General features: G+C 46.9%; 1 protein-coding gene across 1 annotated transcript in view; it reads right to left on the bottom strand.

Moving 5' to 3' along the window:
* Nucleotides 1-1,893: 1,893 nt before the first annotated feature.
* LOC119436273 (probable 4-coumarate--CoA ligase 1) overlaps nt 1,894-18,382 on the bottom strand; it is an 88,202-nt gene continuing 71,713 nt past the window's right edge. The window contains exons 7-11 of the mRNA XM_037703073.2: nt 15,317-15,417; nt 14,189-14,333; nt 8,838-9,095; nt 6,426-6,588; nt 1,894-2,186 (exon numbers count right to left, since the gene is read on the bottom strand). Of these exons, the coding sequence (XP_037559001.1) occupies nt 6,452-6,588; nt 8,838-9,095; nt 14,189-14,333; nt 15,317-15,417 (641 nt within the window). The 3' untranslated portion in view covers nt 1,894-2,186; nt 6,426-6,451. The remainder of the gene's footprint in view (nt 2,187-6,425; nt 6,589-8,837; nt 9,096-14,188; nt 14,334-15,316; nt 15,418-18,382) is intronic.

The following is an 18,382-nucleotide window of genomic DNA, read 5'->3' as shown; positions in this document are numbered from 1 at the left end:
AACGCCGACGCGATGCGACATTCTAACCTTTTACCATTTTACCGCTTAAAAACTTGCACTATTCCCTTCCAAACTCCGAAAGAAACGCGTACAGTGCAATTATAAATCGATTCTTTGGACTATGTGCTATGGATTTAGCATTGGTTTTAATGCTTTATCGCTTCGTACGAGTGAGTGGCTCTTTCAACTGCCTTGATTGACACTTTCTGGGAAACGCTGCACAAGTGTGCTCCACATTCAAGTATGTGAACGACACAGCAGGTCACAACGTCAAAATGTTTTGGGCTGCACGAGAGTTCCGAATCAACGACGGGTCTTGGGAAGAGCGCTCAGGTGCACAGGGATATAATTGGCAGCTGCCCTTTTCCATGTTTTCTGTCTTGAATAATGACTGAACCGCTGACTTTCCTTACTGCTTAAAAACCTTTAAGCAAGATTATTTTGTCATTTAGTTGCTTTGCCAACTTTTGGAAACCTACGTGTTAGCATACCATGTGTACAACCGTTAAACATCTTGCGTCGTGCCCTATTTCTAGGGTTCTGAGTTTTCGGAGTTTATTTTTGGGCAAATTCGGAGGGTGTTTTTCATAGTTTATTGCTGAAAAAAAATTCGAAGCTTTTCGGCAACTGATCTCTAATATAATCTTGAAAACACTGTAAATACCAAAAAAGCTTTATTGAAAAACTCGTACCGAAATAATTGTCGTTGGTTACAACTTGTTGCAACATATAGAAGCATACTTTCTAGGGTTTGCATTCGCAACTGTGGCATGTTCCTTCTTGTTCACGGCACGGAACAATAGAGGACTCCTTTTGGATACTCACACTAAATAATGGGTAGGCTTAGAGATACAGTGCACAACGCGAAAGGAGAGGCCAGTCGTGGGTATTCATGCGCCAGAACACCATCGGCTGAACAATTTCTTTCACATCATATACCCCATACTGCAAAAAGTCTGCCGCAAGGCGGTGGATAGCATTGTTATCTGGTACAACTAGGGCAAGCAACGACAAGTGAGTCTCTAAAGTCGGGGTAAATCGGTCTTTACGTCGGGCCTTATAATTTGCATCCAGAACCAGGATGAATCGCTGTTATACTGCGGTTCACTGGCAATGCTCGTTTTGACAGTGCTGTTTCACTTGTCAATCGCTTTGTAATTCCTAAAAAGAACCAAATTTTAGTACTTCCTAGAAGAGACAACTACGTCAGATTGCTTTTCCTCAACAATGTCAAGCATACAATGAGGAAACGTAAAAAAACAAGTTTACCATAGTCTGAAAGCACAGGAAGATCTACTTCGGTTACAATCCATCGCCTCATTTGAGAGCGAAACTTAAGTTGAGATAACGACATAATTTGACAGATCTACCAGAAAAAATTGAGCTTAGTGGCACAAGCCATGACCCCGTTACGAAAGAGTCGCTCCTAGCGCTCGTGCTAGAAAAATCTCCGTGAGTTCATATTCTGTTCTGACAAAGAGGAAAGCACGTGTAGCACCGCCGAATGGCAGAGAGTAGCGCTGTGTCTGTGAACGCCTTCTACATCTCCATCTACTTGCGCTAAACGAACATTTCCTTGGCAAGGAAGCTTGTTTTGATTATGTTTTTGGCATTTGCAGCCAACTGTGTTGCGATTTGGCGTGTGAATTTTTCTGAAGACGTCATGCGTTGCGGTGTTTGCGGCGAAATGCACTGGCAAGTCCGAGGAACAAAATCCATCCTCGAGTAATTTAAGGTTACGTGCCCTCAAAATCGGAGTTTTTCAAATAAATCTTAATTCGGAAAAATGTTTACCGGTGAGCGTTTTTCGGAGTTTTACTGATTGATCCGAAAACGCAGAACCCTACCTATTTCGCAGACAGTGTCACCAAGAACAATAAGAAGGTGTGGGACTGGTTTATTAACAAGAATTCCATACAAATATGTACTGCACAACAGGCGATAATACTAACGTGAAATCGTAAAAAAATGCTTTCGCGACATCATCATTGTCCCTGAAGCAGATAATATAATGTTTGATAGGAGCCGGAGTATAAGCTCAAAAGGATTATCTTAAAAGCAACCTTCAGTTGCCTTTTGGCTGCGTGCTTTAAAAGATGCCTTCGAACCAGCTTCGGGCGGGAGTAGATGAGGCTGCACGTTCATCCACGAAGAAATCATGAAAGCTTTTGAAAGCTCCGTAGAAACTGCATGCGAGAAGGAGACATGACCAAGCATTAAAATGACCCATGGGTGACTTGCTTAAGCAACGTGCAACAGTTGGCACTACGCTCGTCAAGCTATCAAGCAGGTAGCACGGGCTTTCCCACTACTCAAAGACAAAGCACTGCGTTCTTCTCGATATCCCAAAGTGCTGCAATGAAATCCAGGAGAAACTCCGTGAGTACACATGGTCAGAAAGGCTGCCTCCACGGCCATGCTTGACACCACCACGTTATACCGACGCTGTAAACCACCGCACAGACTACGAAGAGAATTTATTCTGCAATAGCTTTAACCCTTTAACTGGCAAGATAAGAAAGACTTGACCTAGAAGGGTTTTATTACTTTAGTTGTTCTTTACTTTGCTCAAATACATACCAATTGAAATATTAAGCGGTTCCTCTGAAAACTAAGCGAGATACAGTAGGCCAGGTGTTGGCCAGGTGTGGAAAGGTAAATATATGGTCAAAAACTGGTCTCTGGCACTTGTTATGGCAAGACCAATATGTGTTCTTGAGATGTATCTTTATGGAGTTAAGAAATAAGAGCTTGCTTAAAAAAGAAAAAAAAAAACTTCGCATTGGCAAGAATATGACCCCCACGTGCCCTAAGAAGATAACGACGGAGCCTTCAGGTTTTGTGACCAATACATCTGCTGCAGCTCGCGCTCGACATTTTAGTGAATACCACTGTTGAGCAAGTACATAAATAAAGGTAAATTGAGAGGCACAGAGTAATTTTTGGATTTGCCTAGTTTTCGCAGGTGCTTTTTTAGGTCAACAATATTGTTGAGCCACCAGTTAAAGGGCTAAGAGAGCTTGGAAGCCGTCATCAGCCAATACTTCAGGGAAGATACAATTTACTGAAATAGTTAGGATCTTGGTGTAAAAACATAATGTCCTAATGAGTGACACTGTGTGCCAACTTTTTCTTTTTCTTTTTGCTGGACTCTTCATACTACATTAAAGCCATAGAGGTGGGCGAATATTCACAGTTTGAATACGAATCGTATACTACACACAATTGAACTATTCGCATTCGTATTCGAAAAGGAACTATTCTTATTCGGAACTATTTTTGAATATTCGAAACTACCAAAATATGTCGCAACAACCGAATGTAAAAGTCTGGTAACTGTTCTCGGTCTGCTTAACAAAGCACCGAAAATCATGAGAAGTGAGACAACGACGGAAGTTTTCGAAGCAATATGCAGAAACAAAATGGGTAATGCAAGCTTTGTTGTCGGTTTCACGGTGGAAGCCTACATGACAACCTGTGTTTTTGGCTTGTAGTCCATCATTTAGTGTTTTTTTTTTGGCAGTTTAGTCGTGTAGCACTGTTATCTTTCACGCTACAACCTGTGATGTTTTCATTGCAACGGGCCCTTTTACATGTGTCTACGGCACACAAGTCCTTCACTAGCTGTTTCTTTTTCCAGAAGAGCGGATCTTTTTCAACAACCATTTATTTAGCGTTTTTGGAAAGCTAGTTTGGAAAGTTTAGCTTGGAAAGCCTCTTTTCAACCAGGTTCTAAAGATGGTGAGAGACTATTCGTGCAGTTTTTTTAATGACAATGAGTTATATTGTGTTTAAGATTGATCTACTGTCCCTGCTAGCTGTCTTTTTTGCACTAGCCAGTACAGGCATGGTACCTACAACCTTTGTCCGTAAAGTTCTGAGACTGAGTCCATTAAAAAATGCGTTTAAAATTGAAATCATTTGTGCACCACCCCTTCGAAATAGTCTCTCTTGCAGTCTATACACAGCTTCCAACGCTTCTTGAGGTCTTGGAAACAGTTGGAAAACGCTTCCTTTGGCAGGGCTGTGAGCTCCTTTGTCGTGGCGTCTTGAATGGCCTCACGCTCCCAATCCAGCGACCTTTTAGGGCTCTCTTCACACGAGGAAACAGGAAGAAATCGCATGGGGAGAGGTCAGGCGAGTATGGCGGATGGGAAAGTACAGTAATGCGGTGCTTGGCGAGAAATATTGTCATGCTGAGAGCAGTGTGTGGCCTTGCGTTATCCTGAAGGCTCCATTGTCCAGATGCCTATAAGTCAGGGCGACGGCGTCGCAGCGCATCACGCATGTGTGGGACCACGCGGATATAAAACTCCTGATTCACCGACTGCCCTTGGGGGACAAACTCGTGGTGTATGACACCTCTGCCATCGAAAAAAATGTGGTTGATCCCTCTTATATAGGAATCGGTATAGAACACGAAAGTGAAACGTGTCTTCACAGAAGTAGTGTAATGTTTATTGCACATTGATATATAATGTCTATTGGTGTTTTGTGGCTAAAGCGCCCTTAGGCGTTGATGCACCCACGCTGACGCCTGGTGGCACGTCTCCTCCATCACGACTACCAACGTCGATGACCATGAGCAACCATCGTGCATATGGAAGCTGCACTACGCTGCACACGCTAGCACAACGCGAAAGACGAAGCACGTAACTGACACACTAATACAACGCGCAAGACAAAGCACGTAACTGAATCGTCACCGAGTCAAATCAGCGCGTACAGCGCGTCGTAATTGCAGCCTCCGCGATCAACTTCAGAAACATTTTCAGAGCTAATTGCGGAGGCCACGCTCCGCTGTGCTGAGTACGGTGAACGCCACCTAGTAGTGCTTCTGCGAGAACGCGTTGGTAGTGCTTCTTGATGCCAGCGTCCCTTCGAATGCTGGCATCGAGGCGTCGTAGTGCTGAGACCACCGAAGCGTTCACTGTCGGTGCGCGTTAGTGTCATAATGCAGTACTTCTCTTTTCTGCTCGTAGGCGGCGGCACCGCCCCGAGCAAGAGCGCGGGTACACGGAGGAGTGTTAGATATATAAGGCGCGTCTGTGGAGCTCTCTGCAAATGGCGCAATGGGTTAAACGCTCGGCGATCTATCGTCGCGGACCGAGAGGTCGTGGGTTCGATTTCCAAATTTTGCATGTTTGTGGAACTTTTTCTTCTGGTTTCTTTCTTTGTATTATGTTCGTGTATGTTCGTGTGACGTATTTCCGTGACGGAAATACGTCAGTGAAGTCTTGGTGGACCCCGGCATAAAACACTTTCGTGTTAAAAAAAACTATCAGCATCGTCTTTGTTTTGGTCTTCTGTCGCCGCACCTTTCTCGACGCCGGAGAGCTTGTGGACAGCCATTCGGCGCTCTGCCTCTTTGTTTGAGGATCGTATTGAAAACACCGTGTTTCGTCTTCAGCAATGATGCTGTCGACGAATGCAGCATCCTTCTCTGCCTCGGAGAGCAAATCAGCGCTCACTGATGCCCGTGTGTCCTTCTGGTCCTGTGTGAGAGAGTGCGGTACAAGTATGGCATTCAGCTTTCGTTTCCCCATGTTCTCACGCAAAATTTGGTCGCATGTTGTCTTAGTAATGTCGAGAGCATCCGATAGCATGCGGACTGTAATGGTGCGGTCTTGCTGTACGATATCCCTGATCCGAGCCACGTTGTTTTCATTCCGTGAGGTTGCAGGGCGCCCCTGCCTTGTGTCGTCTTCCACCAACGTTCTCCCCGAAATGAACCTCTTGTGCCACTTAAACACTCGCATCCGCGATAATGCCTCGTTGCCGTAAGCGTCACGAAGGAGCTCATACGTCTATATGGCTGTCTTGCCAAGCTTCACACAGAATTTTATGTTTACACGCTGTTCGAGGTGGACGTCCATCTCTCCACATTACCTCACAGTAGAATGTGCATACGACTAGTGACAACGTATTTTCTACATGTAGTGCCATCTAGCAGCTGCCACAGCAATTAACATAAATTGCTCAGGTTAGCCCGAAAAGATGACGCTACACATACGCACCAACATTTGTTTTGGGAAATTATTTGTAGCGAAGAAAATAAATCAGTCTCGAAACTTTACGGACAAAGGTTGTAATTATACTGAATATTCCTGCTGTAAATATATGCGTCTGCGTTTCAATATTTCTTAGAGGATACTTACTATTCGTATTCAATTCGGATTCAAGAAAGCTGATATTCACCCGAATCTAACCGATACTGAACCAGTTTGCACGGCTCTGATTGGACCATACTAACCAGCTTTGATATAGAGCTCTACCGTTGGCGATGACGGCGAACCCATCTCTCAAGTGACGTCATGGCAGGAGCACCGCTTCCTCGGATGAGCTCTACTGCCGCTAAACTGACTTTAAGTTTTAACCTATTAACAAATCAAAACAAACAGTGCAAGGAAAAAATTAATACTTACAAAAATACATGCAGGAAACTGTCGAGTTAAATTGCACCGATTTTGTTGTTCTTCTGGTAAGAATCCCTCAGTGCTCTTCGAAGATTCTTTCCTGTATCAGATTTCGGAATGTTCGTCACAAACTCGATGCCTCCGTGGAGATGTTTATGAAAAGCCGTTTGGTCTGGAAGGCAAAAAAAAAAATATTAGTGCTATTTAATTTCTGAACGAAACCAGCTGACCGCACAAGCTGAGGCTAGTGAGGGCTACAGGAACGGTAAAAGCATCACAAAGAGACGTGAAAAAATCCACTTGGTTAACGATGGCCCCAGTGTGCGGAACTAGCATGATCAAATTGTCCCTTGCTTCCTCTGGCGGTGCAACCTATTTTGGCCGTTGAGCACATTGCCGTCTATGCAGCGTTTTAAGGTGATAACCTTAAGGGTCCCGTGTCGCAGAAAATCTGGTGTCGCCGTCAGCGTCCCGTGTGAGAAAATTGCCGTATATATTCTATACGGCACTAAAGTTCTTTTATCACTAACCGATGATAAGCACGAGAACAATGTGAGAGCAGGAGCCAACGTTTCGACACGTGGACTTGTCTTTTTCAAGGAGAAAAGGACTTGAAAAAGACGAGTCCACTTGTCGAAACGCTGGCTCCTGCTCTCACCTTGTTCTAGCGTTGCTCATCATCTTGAATTTCAATTTCTCGCATTCCCCGTGTTCCCCCTGAATTTCTATCCCTAAAGTTGCTCATACCTTGTCCCACATTTTTACAAAATTATTCCTCGGAATTGTGCAAATAACAGCCTACAAACAAAAGTCATAAAACAAAACAACTATAGCGCATGCCTTTTGTGCAAAATCTTCGCAGACTGAAATATTAAAAGTGTGAAACAGCAACAGAAGATCGGCCACGTAAGAGGCCACGTTTCTACCAGAAACTCGAATCTGTGCATAGCGTTCGTCCCCAGCGTTTCCCGGTGAACATTACGGTTACATAAGCTGCAGTTGCCGGGAAGCATGAGAAGCAGTCAGGGATCTTTGAATGCTATCGCGTTCCACTTTTAAAGGCGAAGGTTAAGCGTCCTCCAACTTTTTCTCACATCGGCTTCACGTCGGGTTGTCGTGGAGCACCGGTAAACCAAGTGCCACCCCGTGACTTTGAAATGTGAATTTGAAACTGAAACCTTAAGGTGCCTAGGTTACCGACAGCCGAGAGTGCGTTAAAAGTCGAGAAAGGTTTCTGGATACGTTTTGACACGTTCGTGTATTTGTGCGCGTCTGTATCTCAACCGTTTCCAGGCGCGAGCTGCCACGAGTGCAGTAGAGAGTATGCTTTCGTATGCTGCCTGAAGTCACGCCAGTTCATGCTACTAACCCTGAGAACTAATCTCAAGAAGGCTGCCGCGATGATGTGTGAACTTTGCTGCCAAATTGAGATGAAGGGAAGCTAAAACTTACAACACAATTCGCTGCCTCTGAAGGCGGCAGCTAACGGGAAAGAATCCCTCTTCGAGTTGACTGGTTGGGCACTGCCTGGTTCGGTTATAACGTTGTTTCTGTTTCATCCTCATACGGTAAGTGTGTGTTAGACCTAACAATAACGCGCATACGCGGTTAAATAAGAAAGAAAGAAAAAAGAACGAAAGAAAGAAAGAAAGAAAGAAAGGAAGAAAGAAAGAAAGGAAGAAAGAAAGAAAGGAAGAAAGAAAGAAAGAAGACAATGTACGGCATTGCGCATTTTTGGCCATATGTCGCCTCAGATACCTTGAAAGTAGCAGGGCTGCCATCTTTAGTTTATGAAGTGACCTTCTCTTCGTGATTTCGATGCTCTGTGACTCTAAGCGCCTGCAGCTCGCTTCTAGTGCCTCGCCTGCCTGAGAGCGCCGAGACAGAAGACATTCCGGTTCGCTCTTCGATGCAAGGGAGCACGTCAATACATCCTATTTAAATGATGACTTCAGCGCCAAAGCTTAGATCTGCCGTAACTCATCTTCGGTCATAGGGGTGCCACGGGCGTTAACAGAATCTGCCATTATCTTTGTGAGGCCTTTTATGCCATTCAACGCACCTAATTATTTTCGCTTCACGCTGACATCTTCAGGCTCAGTTGGCAGAGCGACTATACTTCCTCCTGGAAGTGGTTCCTAGGTTATATCTCCGGTCCAGGACGAATTTCGCTCCACATACGAAGCTTACATTTAGTTAGATTCCTTGTCAACATTTTTATTGCACACAAGTGAACTTAATTTCCGGCATCATCAAAAGAAGCTTTTTTCAATTAACTTCACTAATGACAATCATTAAACGATATTTATGAAGATTAACGGCAAGAAAATTGCGCACTTCACAAAGTTAGCGAAAAAGCGAGTACGACGTTGCCATAGTGCACAGTTTGTTTCTAAATAGCCGCAGAGCTACTATGCCTACCAGCAACCAGCTTTGCGAGCTCATTCTTGAGTGTTTCGGTAGCCGCGTCGTCCTGGAAGAGCACGACGAAGGCCCGTGCAGCTTCTCCATACTCGCGGTGAGGAACACCGGTCACGGCCGCCTCCTTGACGGCTTCATGCTGCACGAGTAAGTCCTCAAGTTCCGCTGGTGCCACCTGCTGGTCCATGCACTTGATCAGCTCCTTTATGCGGTCCACGACGAATAGTTTGCCGCTCTCGGTGTAGTAGCCAATATCCCCTGCACGCAGGATGAGCATTTATCACATGCTAAATATTGGGCACGCCGGAACATGCTTTTCCAATGAAACAATACCGCCAGTTGGGAGAGCGCATAAGAACGGTGGCTATAGGTTTTCGGTGCACACGAGCCCTGTAGCTTCTGAGCAGCCGTTTTGGCGACAAGCCGGAAGTTTACAAGAGCCCGACGAAATGGCGCCGAAACCGTTTGTAAGGCTGACGAACTGTAGTGGGATTCGAGCGAGTGTTCGGTTCAATGTGCTCACTCTGGTGGTCGACAGAAGTCGCGCGACCGACCGCGTCTGGCTACCATGGAGCTACTCGCTACTACAGGTGCACACCGGCAAGCGCGACTGTGTGATTCGACACCGCGCGTAATTTGTTGCTAAAAAAAAGAAAAAAAAGAAAAAAAAAACTTGGGAACTGGTGTTGTTTCCGCTCTCGCGCCTGCTTTATCATCGAACGTATTTGCGCTTATGTGACTGAACAGCAAAAATGACATGGTACCAACAAATACGCGTCTGCTTGCGCCTATTTGCCATATCAAGCAACGGAAACACCGACAAGCAGCAAATGAGATTGTGCCCGCTGTCGAACGCATCCTTGTCTGTCGCTGCGTCTCATTTTTGTGATTAGTGGGCTCTCGTCACGTATTCTGAGGACGCTCTAGTTGCAAGCATCCTCAAATATACCATGGGAACGTTAGCTCTCGCAGCGAGTACCTTGAACAAGAAGAAACAGAAATAGAAGAAGGAAAAAGGAAGGTAAAAAAGAAGAAGAAGGTGGCAGGGGCGTATACGTTTGCGGGAAGCCGCATGTAATATCGGCATCCACCAATTCCGATGTCCGGCCCCAATGCGCCGCTGAATGGTACCGTAGCTTCCTTGCGACTCCGGCTGCAGAGCATAAAACAATTCACCGACGATTACAGTACCCCCCTAATGCGAAATTTGAGCGCAGCTCTATAAGTGTTTTCATTTCGCGATATATTGGCTGGCGCGGACAGTCTATCTCGTGCAGCACGTTGCAAACGGAGCGAAGTGTGGCGCAAGTGCCTCGCTAATCTGGAGATCGCGAGGGCCAGTGCGTGGGTGACGAGTGGGCGCGATTGACAGCAGCCGCCGCCGACAGACCTACCAGACGCCGCGCTGCTACTATGGCGCCATGTCATAGCCATCGTCGCCGGACTACGCGTTTCTTCTCACGCTTTCACCACACCCTCCATCGCTTTCCACCTCATGGTTCCACAGTACCCCCCTCTCCGCTTTCCTCCTCGCGTCTTTCATCTCCCGCTGCTGTCCGCGTTCGCTTTCATCTTTCGTTGTGCTCTTTCGCTCGGTTACGCCGCCTCCACCAACGCCGACGCTCGCCGGAGGAACGGGCGAGCGTCGGTCGCCAGTCCTAACAGTGAGCTCTAACAGTGAGCTCGTAGAAAAGCTCTAACAGTGAGCTTTTCTACGACAGTGACCATCTATTTGCGACTAAAATGTCGGTCGCCAGTCCTCTGCGAGTAGCCGGTGTCAAGAATGCGCCTGTAGATTGAATATGATGTAATGTACATGTCATCTTTAATACGCTCTTGAGTCATTTGCGAAGGTGCGCTGCCAGCTATGAGGAACAGCGGACGCTCTACTTACACGCTCCGTTCTCTCAACGCTCTTGCCGACGCGACCTGAGCCCGCCAGGAAATAATTAGATGCTGTCGGGCCGGGCTGTCTCAGCTCGACTTCTGGTTCAACACACTCACGTCGGGTTCTTACATACAGGTGATTTTTGTCTCGCGGGCTGCTCACTACTCACCGACAAGCACTACTGTATCAACCATCTCTTTTTTACACATAAGCAAGTCTCGATTACTGCTATAGACGGCAGACTGCAGGTAAAAATACGCCGGAAAATCTCCGCTTCAATATAAGGGGCTTATCTTCGCTGTGAAACGAAAAAAATTGTTCATATGTTAATATTCATGCATATGCGTGATCGATCACTCGTAGGTGAGCGTGGTCATGAAATATACAAAGATTGATATAATTACAATGTTCCTTGTGTGGTTGATAACGTGGGACTTCACGGCACAATGCTCACCTGGAAGCGATCGGTTACGTAGGTATATTAGTGTTGATTCCATTGCACGTGTTTTATGTAAAAGTAGAGTGTCAAACTCAGAATTTACTCTAAAACTGGCCTTACCTTTAACAACTAACTAACGAGCTTAGACGGTGGGCAGCATACTTGCCGCCCAGAGAAATCATTTTTCGTCTGACGAATGTTCTATGCGTTGGACCATCTGGACTACGGGAGGGTCGACTGGTAAACAGCAAGACGCTCTGCAAGAAGCGGTTGACACAACGAAAAAGTACGTGGAAGCATGTGTACTGACGTGCGCACGAGAAAAGTCGGAGCTCTTGGTGCTAAGAAAGCGCACAAGAGGCCGACAACCGCAGCAGATACCAGACCCGGAAGTAAAGGTGAGAGGCATCATGATTCCGCAAGTTACGACGCTCCGCATCCTTGGACTCCCGATTTAAAAGGACGAGGCCGGGGGAGCAGAGTTGGAAAAAAATTCAGAGAACAGTGCAACAAGTAACCCACCTTACTAAAAGAGTGACGAGCAAAAGCCACGGACTCAATGAAGAAGACTGCACGAGAATGATACAAGCGCTGCTCACGAGCATCGTCACGTACGGGACCCCATACGTTGACATGAAGACCAGTCAACGAGACAAAGTCAATGCCGTCATCATAAAATCCCACAAAATTGTCTTGGGCTTGCCCCCCTCCAGGTACACAGCGAAACTACTCAAATTGGGAGTCCACAACACGTGGGAAGAGCTCGTGGAAGCGCACAACGCCAACCAACTGGAGAGACTAAAGCTACCAAATCGAGGATGAGAGGCACCTACCTCAGCGTATCCCACACGAGGTCAGAGACAAGCTACACACAAGTACGCTTCCCAGAAACATGCATCCCGAGTGCGACAAAGGAAAGGAGACAGGCGAGAATACAAGCGCTCAAGCAAATACTCGAACGCACCAACAACAAAGAATAAAATGTGAGATACACGGACGCAGCTGCGTACAGAACAACCGACCTATTTGCAATCAGCGTGGTCGATGAGAGGGGCGAAGAACTTACAGCCAGATCCATACGTGCCAAGGACGCGAGCACAGCGGAAGAGCTGGGCATAGCCCTTGCTATCGCAACGTGCAAGAAGATCCTGCAGGTTACCGTGGTGACGGACTCGCAAGAAGCATGCAGAAGGTATGTGAATGGAAGGATCGGAAATGCAGCACTTCAGGTCTTGAATAACCCGAGATAAAAGCAGCACACATCCTCTGGACGCCGGGACACGAGTCTCTCGCGGGGAACCAGGCGGCACACGCCGCGACTCGAGATCATGCACGCCGAGCCATCTCCGACACGCAGAGAACACGGACTAACGACTGTGACGAGGATGATGAACGGATATCCAAGAAGTACTCGGATATCATGGCGCACTACAGGAAGCAGAGGCGTCGCTACCCGCCCGCGCATAAGACGATGAGTAGGGAACAAGCGGTGACCTGGAGAAGACCCCAGGCTGGAACCTACCCGCATAAAACACTGATGCACGCCATATATCCGGGCACCTACGGGCGAGACTGCAAGTTCTGCCCACCGGACACGCCCAACACCTTGCGCCATATGGTGCTGGGGTACAGGAATAACCGAGAAGTACCACCGTCATCATCACAACCAGGAGATAACATGCAGGAGGAAGCGGATTCAGAGGAAGAATCGGAAGACTAGTGGGAGGCTCTGCTGGTGACGCAAGACCCTGACAACTAGCTACGGTTGTTGAACAGGGCTCTGGCGGCGGCAGCGAGCCATAGCTACCTGGACTGAGGAGGCCACCCATTTTTGGGCTCAAGAAGCCTGGTATAGCAATAAAGTTTATTTTCTCTCTCTCTCTCTCTCTCTAGAAGCGAGAAAAGAGCACGAGGAGGAAAGCGCAGGAGGAGGGTATGGTGAAAGCGTGAGAAGAAAAGCGTAGTGTCGCGCAAGACCGGCTTTGCGGCGATGATGGCTAAGAGATGGCGTCAGAGTAGCGCGCGTCGTCTGTATGGAAACAACGGTCTGTCTGCAGCGGCTGCTGTGAATCACCCTCACATGTCACCCACGCGCCGCCTCTCGCGATCTTCCGATTAGCGAGGCATTCGCGCTACACTTCACTCCGTTTGCAACGTGCCGCACGAGGCAGATTGTCCGCGCCAGCTAACATATCGCAAAATGAAAACACGTATACAGCTGCGCTCAAGTTTCACATTAGGGAGTATCGTAATCATCGGTGAATTTATTTATCTCCATTGTTCGATTGATTCGTATGGTTCCAGCAATATCTCGGGAACCTCCATCTTTTTTAGCCAACCAGGTTCAGCATGGCTAACCTCCCTGCGCCCTTCCCTTATCTCTCTCTCATGCGTCTCTTCTTCGCTGGGTAACCTTTTAAATAAAGCACAGTGTTAGTCCAGTCGCCGTGTGTGCCACGTCTCTTCTCTGTCCTTCGTCTTTTGACTGGTTTTTACTGAATACAGTATGTACCAACTGACCCAGACTGCTGCTCTACTGCATTGCTGAATATTATACCACCGCGTGAGCAATTGGCCTGAAAGTCTGCGCTCAGTCGTAGACGAACAACGAAATAAATAAAAACAAAAGAAAAGTCGAGTAAGTTGATCTATAGTTTTAGAGCGCATCGACCCACCAGTGCTGACACCCTTTTCGGTTCGACGAGCTAGCTTTTGCACATGAGTAGGTCGGGAAAATAGACGGAACTCTCACAGACTGACTCACAAAAATATTTGTCGTTTAAAGCTCACTCGGGCTCAGGCTTACCAAACTTACACAATTTATTATTGAATTCAATTTCTACATGCAGTTCTACAGACCAATAATAACTCGCGCGAACCACAACGACTGGAATCCGAGTGCCCAAGCTGCCTCTATTAGTTTTTTTTCGTGTTTATGTAAAGCCGCCAATGAGCACGTAACAGTGTATTCCACCAGATTGGGAGAAATTTATGCGTTCAAAGAAAAATACCATTGAACAGCACCTGTTTGAATGAAGCCATCATCGTCGTAAAGATTCCTTGTCGCCTCAGGCTTGTTCAGGTAGCCGAGACAACAGTATGGGCCTTTCACGCAGATTTCGCCGTGCTCGCGAGGTCCAAGCTTATCGCGAGTTTTCACATCGACGACCTGTGAGCGAATGACCAGTATTTGCTCAATTGTACAGTGGGTAACGTGATATCAACGCCAACAAACAAACAAACAAACAAACAAACAAACAAACAAACAAACAAACAAACAAACAAACAAACAAACAAACAAACAAACAAACAAGGAAGCAAACACCAACAACGACAACAAAAGAGCACAGAGAACACAATGGAAAGGACCAATGGGCTGCTAGTAGGCCAGAACTGAACGTTGAATAGAAAGCCAACATTATTAGAAATTAAAAATAAATTGCAGGGTTTAATATCTCGAAACAGGTCACGGGCTATGTGAGAGGTCACAGTGTGTGTGTGTTTGCGCGCGCGCGCGTGTGTCTGTGTGCGCGCGCGTGTTATCCGGAAACCCCCACTTGCCCCCTCTCTCTCTCTCTCTCACACACACACACACACACACGCACGCACGCACGCACACTCGCCGGCGTGTGTGTGTGTGTGTGTGTGTGTGTGTGTGCGCGTGTGCGCGTGTGCGCGTGTGCGCGTGTGCGCGTGTGCGCGTGTGCGCGTGTGCGTGTGCGTGTGTGTGTGTGTGTGTGTGTGTGTGTGTGTGCGTGTGTGTGTGTGTGTGTGTGTGTGTGTGTGTGTGTGAGGGCAAGGGGGGTTTCCGGATAATTTTCAACCAGCTGGGGATTTTGAACATGCATCCATAGTCCGGTACCCGCGTTTTTCACATTCTGCCCGCACTAGAATGGGGCGGCTGTTGAATGAGGTGCTGTTTACACTGACTTTTTTATGCAACTCAAAGGTGGTACAACTTTATTCGGCAATAGGTGTTCAAGGGTTAGCTTTCCTGCACCGTATTCAGCTGTTTGTCAGATCCCTTGATCCGTAAACTTTTTTGGTCGACTGTACATGCGCAGTTCTACAGATGCAGACAAGAAAGATGCGCAAAGCGTCAGTGCAATTCTGCAGGATCGAGAACCAAGGCTGAAATAATTTCTAACTTACCTTTATGTGCGTCATTGGAAAGGGCTTTCCAACGCTCTCGTAGTCATCTATGCCGGCTGGGGTAACCGTGACACCACCACAGGTTTCGCTCATGCCGAAAACTTTAGAGAGGAAGATAACAGACAAATGATTTTATCAATGAAGACACTAGGCTCCACCGACATTAGACTTGAAGGGGACCGAAGACTGGCTGTGATTAAAAAGGAAGGTCTAATACCCCTGTTACGCGGGCACTTTAACGGCCGTTAAGGAAAACGGCAGTTGGCCTTCACGGCCGTTAGGCGGAGTTAGGTGGCAGCGCGAGCGCCGTTGGAAACCCAACGGAGATCGACACCAACGGAGCTCGCCGGTCTCCGTTCCGCCGCCATTTCCGTGCGTTCCGTCGTGAAATAGGCAAGATGGCAGCCCCCAGCAGCAACGTGTCCCCGCCGCAAACGAGTGCGCCGGCGGAAAAACGCTTTGCCTGGACAGCGTTGCAAACTCTTGCCAATAACTAAAAAAAGCACATTATACAGCTTGTAGCACAGAAAATAATTAGAGAAACAAGATTTTTTCCAGTTGGCAAGGTCAAAATCTTAAGAGTCACGTGATAAATAGTCCAAACGGAAGTGAACCCACTGAACATGGAAAGTGCCGTGTGAGCGCAGCCACCAGAGTTCCGTTCCGTTCCCACGGCCATTACGGCGTTCAACTGCCATTTGCTTTAACGGTCGTTGCAAGTGCTCGCGTAACAGGGGTATAAGAGACACAGACAGCTTCGTTGCAATGTTTTCTGATTACTAAAAAAAAAATAGAAGTTCAAGACGACGAAGTGATAGGAGAACGCCGCTTTGCCTTCTGTGCTCCTGCAAATCAGTATTAACCAGCCGTGTAAACTTCTTACGGCTTCGAGGAGAACATCAGCTGCGATCACTGATACCGGTGAGCGGCGCGACGACACCAAGCGCTGACGTTCGACGGCCACCGTGGCGGAGGGGCAAGGCAGCAACGGAGATGTGCAAGCGTGGCAAGGACCGCCCTTACCGCAGCATGGCTTCCGAGCCGACGAGTCTGTGAGCCAGCCTGGAGCCGCCAGGGTCTCCTACATTCTACCCCCGACACTCGTCTTGGATGCGACGAGGAAAGCTGAGAGCATGTCGGACAAAGCAAGCAGTGCGAAAAAGGTGAGAGTCGAAGATCAGAACGAGTACATGAACATCGACGTACTCCCTTCGCGACGAAGAAGAAGAAGATGTTGAGATTGAATGTGATGAGGAGGCAGATCCGTTCACTCTTGTGACATATAAGAAAAGAAGGTTCAAGGGTATTCCTGTGGTATTTCAACCAATTGAAGAAACATAAACGTTCTGGAAAGTAAACCCAAATGTTGTCGCCTCAGAAATCGTTACGCTAGCAAAGGAGAAAGTAAGCTCTTTCCGAGTGAACCAAGACGGAAGTTTCTCAGTGACTGTGAGTTCTTTCGCCTCAGCCAAGAGTTTGTTGTCATGTGTGCGAGTAGTTGGCTTACTAGTGAAGTCATTTATTCCGGAGTCATTCATACGAAATGTTGGCAAAATCAGACATGTCCCGCTACAATATACAGAAGAATAATTAACAGAATATTTAAGAGGGGCAGGAGTGACATCAGCTAGACGCCAGACCCGTTATATACGCCAAGAAGATGGCACTGTGGAATCGCGCCCAATGAGAAGTGTGATTTTGCAATTCCGCTATGACTGACCAATTCCGGAGCGAGTGTATCTTGGCTTCACTAGTCATCCAGTCGAGGAATATCTGGGGCCAGCCAGGCGCTGCTATAACTGCCAGAGATTTGGTCACTTAGCGAAAAACTGCCGAGAAACAAGGCGCTGCAAAATATGTGCAGAAGACCCCGATCACAAAGACTGCAAGTCTTTAAGACAGCCTAAGTGTGCGAATTGCAACGGACCCCACACTGCATCATTTTCGGGATGCCCGCAGAATAAATCAGCAGTTCTTCAACATCAACACGACATCATCTATGGCGGCACCCAACAGCGCGGTGCACCGGAACCAAACAAGAATACGATGAAGCCAGCGCAATCACATCGGCCACAAGTGCCTAAGCATCAGGACACCTCTATGACATACGCGAAAGTCGCAAGGGGACCACAAAACCGAGGACAAAGTTTTGGGACATCACCAAGCCAACATCAAGCTCGACGAGAACCTCGGGAAGGATCTCGTCAAAAGAACAACCACGTGACTAACATACGACAGAATACCAGCACACCGCAACCAGTAAGTGTAACGGAATAGGGGACCCCCTCAGCGTCTATTCCTGAACTTGTCATTCCAACGTTGTTTTCTGCTTTAAAAGCCATACTTGTCGCGATTCCACAGGCAAATTACCTACCGGAGGTCAAGGCCGTATTGTCGATGGAACAAGTGATATTACAAAACGCTACGTCAGCCACTGCGCAGACGGGGCATGAATAATTGTTATCAAAATGTCGCAATATTCCAGTGGAATACGAATAGTCTTCGCTATAGTGTGCGGATTTTAGAAAACTGGTGGCTCAGTTCTCATTTCCAGTGTTATGTATTACAGATGCCGGTGCAGGCACCGCTTTTTGGCTAGCTAACTACGTTGTTTATACATCCTCTCGATCTTCAGGATTGAGCAGAGCGATGATATGTGTTCGAAGAGACCTGCCGTCAGCGCTATTTATTTATTTATTTATTTATTTATTTATTTATTTATTTATTTATTTATTTATTTATTTATTTATTTATTTATTTATTTATTTATTTATTTATTTATTTATTTATTTATTTAACATACTCTCAATGCCTGTTGGCGTTACAGAGAGGAGTGGTGAATCATTATATAATGTTAGATACAGCAGTCTGAAAGGATGAATGAACTGGATTGGTGGCGACCGAGGCGGGGAGGTGGTTCCATTCGGATGCTGTCTTGGGCAGGAATGAATTGAAGAAAAGGTTTGTGCGGCAAGTTGGTACTTGTACCTTGACGTTGTGGTCGATTCGCGATGAAATATAAGGGGGTGATATAAAAAGGTCATTTTTTATTTCTGGGTTAGTATA

This window comes from Dermacentor silvarum, chromosome 1 (genome assembly GCF_013339745.2).
Source record: "Dermacentor silvarum isolate Dsil-2018 chromosome 1, BIME_Dsil_1.4, whole genome shotgun sequence".
NCBI lineage: Eukaryota > Metazoa > Arthropoda > Arachnida > Ixodida > Ixodidae > Dermacentor > Dermacentor silvarum.
The sequence above is the reverse complement of the archived record's forward strand: the minus strand, read 5'-3'. Positions and strand labels throughout refer to the sequence as shown.